This window comes from Asparagus officinalis, chromosome 9 (assembly GCF_001876935.1).
Source record: "Asparagus officinalis chromosome 9, Aspof.V1, whole genome shotgun sequence".
Taxonomy (NCBI): domain Eukaryota; kingdom Viridiplantae; phylum Streptophyta; class Magnoliopsida; order Asparagales; family Asparagaceae; genus Asparagus; species Asparagus officinalis.
The window spans coordinates 9,587,167-9,591,540 of NC_033802.1; the positions used below are offsets into that span (position 1 = coordinate 9,587,167).

At 40.6% G+C, this 4,374-nt stretch overlaps 1 protein-coding gene across 2 annotated transcripts; it reads left to right on the forward strand.

The window, feature by feature from the left end:
• On the forward strand, positions 497-4,073 carry LOC109824466 (serine/threonine-protein kinase-like protein CR4). 2 transcript variants are annotated; one of them, XR_002242652.1, is made up of 2 exons: positions 497-3,870; positions 3,965-4,073. XR_002242652.1 is itself a non-coding variant. In XM_020391070.1 (2 exons), the coding sequence occupies exon 2, from the start codon at positions 1,185-1,187 to the stop codon at positions 3,813-3,815; it is 2,631 nt and encodes an 876-aa protein (XP_020246659.1). In that variant the 5' UTR covers positions 497-920; positions 1,010-1,184; the 3' UTR covers positions 3,816-4,073. The 2 variants fall into 2 exon arrangements, 1 of the variants encoding a protein (XP_020246659.1); XM_020391070.1 differs by having other exon boundaries at positions 497-920; positions 1,010-4,073.

Below are 4,374 nucleotides of genomic sequence, written 5' to 3' on the forward strand. Positions count from 1 at the left end.
TAGTTTTTGGGAGAGGGGTAAAGTTGAGTTTTTAGGTCAAATACACGTAATATTGGGCTGTAGATGAGCTGGAGTTGTTAAGCCATAATTTTTCCAGTAATTAAGGGTTTAAGCATGTAAATAAAAGTATGAGGGGCTAGGTCACATGGGTTTATCAAATTTTGGCCTCGATACAATTTTTCCTTAGTTCTAAGGAAAAAGGTGAAGATGACATAAAACAAATAACATTACTCACACAAGATTCAATAAGAGCTCGTTTGGTTGGGTGAAATGTATGGAGAAATGGACTGTAGAATTGCCAAGCTTTACAGCAAAATCGTCTTTTTAAGAGGTGATTTTACTGTAAAGCTGCCAAAAGCGTCAAGAGACGATTTTGCTATAAAGTCGCTAAAAACGTCAACCGTCCCTTTCCATCTCAAATTTTCCCAACTAAATGGGCCCCAAGTATTAAAAGCAAAAATCTATTCACAAATAGTGCCAGCAACGGGGAAGAAGATCCACAGGGAGCTGATATAATACATCATCTACCTCTGAGCTTCTGGTTCTGGTACTTTGCATGTTTCAGAGAGAGTAGCTTATCTTCAATAAAATGAGAATATATTGAGTTCGCATACAAAGATGAAGCAATGATCATGCTGAGGAATTTGATTGATGGACGAGTATGCAGAGATCGAGGCACAAAAACATAGCGAGCATTTATTTCTCACTTACCAATCCTACCTACACCTGTGAACTTGGATTAGTACCATTTAATGCTCTTACCTTTTCATTGAATCTTTCTTCTATTCTTCTCTCCCCATCTCTCTCTCTCTCTACCAAAATATTCAAGAAGAAGGAACCTTTTTTGAAGGATCACAAAGAGTTACTGCTCATCTTGTTGTTTCATTTTCTTCTGTTTGTTGAGATGGAAGAAGAAATGGGTAGCTTGCTATGACCTTGATCTTGATTTTTTTGCTCTCCCTCAAAATTGTAATCTTGGTGAGTTCTTACGAAGTTTGGAAAGCTGCAGCCTTGGTTTCTCATTTAGGTCTTACAATATTTGCCTAAAAGATGATGGGTTTTTGTATCAAGCTACTTTCTTTGTTGTGTCATGGCGCCTACCATCAGAATTGAGCTCTGTTCTCTCAACCAATCTATGAAAAAAACCCAAGGGTGGCATCAATTTTGTCCAGTTGGGTCTAATCATGGTCTTTAGAGCATCCATTTTCTTGATCAAAGTTGTGATCTTGGCATTCTTCAAGAGGGTTTCCTCTCTTGGCTCAATGTCCTCCATTGCTGTCTCTTATGGTGAAAATGGACCTGTCTTTTGTGCTATAAGCTCAGATGGCTCTCATTCTGTGAACTGCTTCGGCGCCGATAATTCGATAGTCTATGGTGCTCCTTCAAGAATCCCTCTGGTAGGACTAACTGCGGGTGATAGCTTTGTTTGTGGTCTTCTCTTAGATTCAAAGCAGCCCTATTGTTGGGGAAGCAATTTCTATGTGAAAATGGGTGTTCCTCAACCAATGGTAGGAAATGCTGTCTATTCTTCCATCAGTGCGGGCGACCACCATTTATGTGGACTAAGAATACACAGCAAAGAATTGCATAAAGGAACTTCTATAATTGATTGTTGGGGTTATAATATGACTGCTTCACATGAATTTGGAGGTAGGGTTTCATCGATCACAGCCGGTTCAGTGTTCAACTGTGGCCTATTTGAGCATAGTTCATCAGCATTTTGCTTTGGGGATGAAACCGGTAGCAATGTCATAAGCTTGACACCTAGAGGATTGAATTTTCGGTCAATTTCAGCTGGAGGTTTTCATGTTTGTGGGGTTTTGGAGAATTTACAAGTGTTTTGTTGGGGAAGAAGTGTAGGAGGGAATAGAGATGATATCGAGCTTGTACCAATGGATCCAATGCTTTCAGTTGTCGGAGGAAGGTTTCATGCTTGCGCAATTAAGCGCGTTGGTCAGGAAGTTGTTTGTTGGGGTTTACGACTTCCAAATAGTCTGCCACCGCCGAGAGAAATTAGGGTTTATGAAATGGCAGCCGGAGATTATTTTACTTGTGGGATTACTGCCAATAAATCACTGAAACCACAATGTTGGGGCACCGGTGGTCCTTGGTCATTGCCTATCGCAGTATCTCCTGGAGTCTGCACTTCGAATCCTTGCAGCCCTGGATTCTTCGAATTCAACCAAGAAAGCTTGGGTTATCGATTTTGCAAGCCCCCTAACGCTAGGGTTTGCTTGCCTTGTGGCAACAATTCAGGTCCTAGTTGTCAGTTCAACTGCTCAAAGTGTAACTCACCTGAGTGCATTTCATCTTGTAGTTCAGGAAACAAGTCTAAGACTTTGAGGTTTGCACTTCAGCTACCAGTTTTCATTGGAGAGATTGTTTTCGCAGTCGCATTGATATTTTCAGTTTCCTTGGTTGCTCGCCTTTATGTTCGGTGTAAGTTGAGGAAATGTCGGTGCAGTGGAAGTCAGTTAATGAATAGGACCAATCGAACATGTTCATTCCATAAGGAGTCTATAAAAGCTCAGCCTGATATGGAGGAGCTCAAGATTCAGAGAGCTCGAACTTTCACTTATGAGGAGCTGGAAAAGGCTACGGGTGGTTTCAAAGAAGAATCACAAATAGGAAAGGGTAGCTTCTCGTGCGTCTTCAAAGGGGTTTTAAAGGACGGAACCGTTGTGGCAGTGAAGAGATCAATAGTGGTATCATCAGACGTGAAGAAGACTTCAAAGGAGTTCAGGACTGAACTGGACTTGCTCTCGAGGCTCAACCACGCACATTTGCTGAACTTGCTTGGCTACTGTGAAGAAGGCGGAGAGAGGCTCTTAGTATACGAGTTCATGGCTCATGGTTCTTTATACCAACATCTTCATGGTAAAGATCCGACCCTCAAACAACAATTGGATTGGGTACGGAGAGTCACAATTGCTGTTCAAGCTGCAAGAGGACTTGAGTACTTACATGGGTACGCTTGCCCACCTGTAATTCATCGAGACATCAAATCTTCGAACATTCTAATTGATGAAGAGCACAATGCTAGGGTTTCCGATTTCGGTCTCTCTCTTTTAGGTCCAACAGGTAGTAGCTCCCCTTTATCTGAACTCCCTGCAGGAACTCTTGGCTACCTTGATCCGGAATATTACAGGCTTCACTATCTCACAACAAAATCCGATGTCTATAGCTTCGGGGTTCTCCTTTTGGAAATTCTAAGTGGTAGAAAAGCGATTGATATGCAATTTGAAGAAGGCAATATAGTAGAATGGGCAGTGCCACTTATCAAAGCCGGGAACATTTCAGCAATTTTAGACCCCGCACCAAAATCTCCTTCAGATATTGAAGCTATTCAAAAGATTGCAACTATAGCGTGTAAATGTGTGAGAATGAGAGGCAAAGATAGGCCTTCGATGGATAAAGTGACAACTGCATTAGAGAGAGCTCTAGCTTTGTTAATGGGCACTCCATGTAATGATCAACCGATATTGCCTACTGAAGTGGTGCTTGGAAGCAGTAGATTGCATAACAAACCAACGTCACAAAGATCCTCAAATCAATCCGTTTCTGAGAATGAGACGAGTGAGTTAGAGGATCAGAGGTTCGAGTATAGAGCTCCTTCATGGATTACATTTCCAAGTGTGACCTCTTCGTCCCAGAGGAGGAAATCTTCGGTCTCTGATGCTGATGGAGATGTGAAAATTTCAGAAGGGAGGAATTTGGGGAATATTAGTACTGTCGGAGATAGTTTGAGATGCTTGGAGGAAGAAATTGGGCCTGCCTCTCCTCAGGAGGATTTATTCTTGCAACATAACTTCTAAAGATCGAAGGGTTACCTGCTTCTTTGATAATGGTCATCTTTGGATCGATATCAAGGTCAGAGATGAAAACTAGTTTAACTTTCAAGTATATTTCTTGCCATTTGTTTTTCAAGAAACCTGTTTTTATTGACATTGTTAACAACATGCAGTCTGTCTCACCATCCACCTTTGATATTGGGATATTTCCATAGAAATGTGAAAAGGAACTTGTATTTGAGAGAAGATAGTGATTGTTTCTTTACGTTAGCACAAATCAAATATGTGGGCTGTATATTGTAGCTTTATGTAGTATTTGTATATGTCCTTCAACCCTCCTGTTGGAAATGAATATAATCCGCGAGTATGATTGTCTAAAATTATTTTCAGTTTGTTCATTTATTAGATTCTTGATGAGATTTTGATGAACATTTCAATTAGAGTTTGTATGCTCAAAGAGTTAGTTCCTATATGAGGTTGGAGGAGATTTTAGCAATTGCAATACACAAATTTAATGGTTGTATATTTTCTTATGTGAAATTTACTTGGATTCAGTTACTGCAGTGGCATCAAAGGTTCTTTG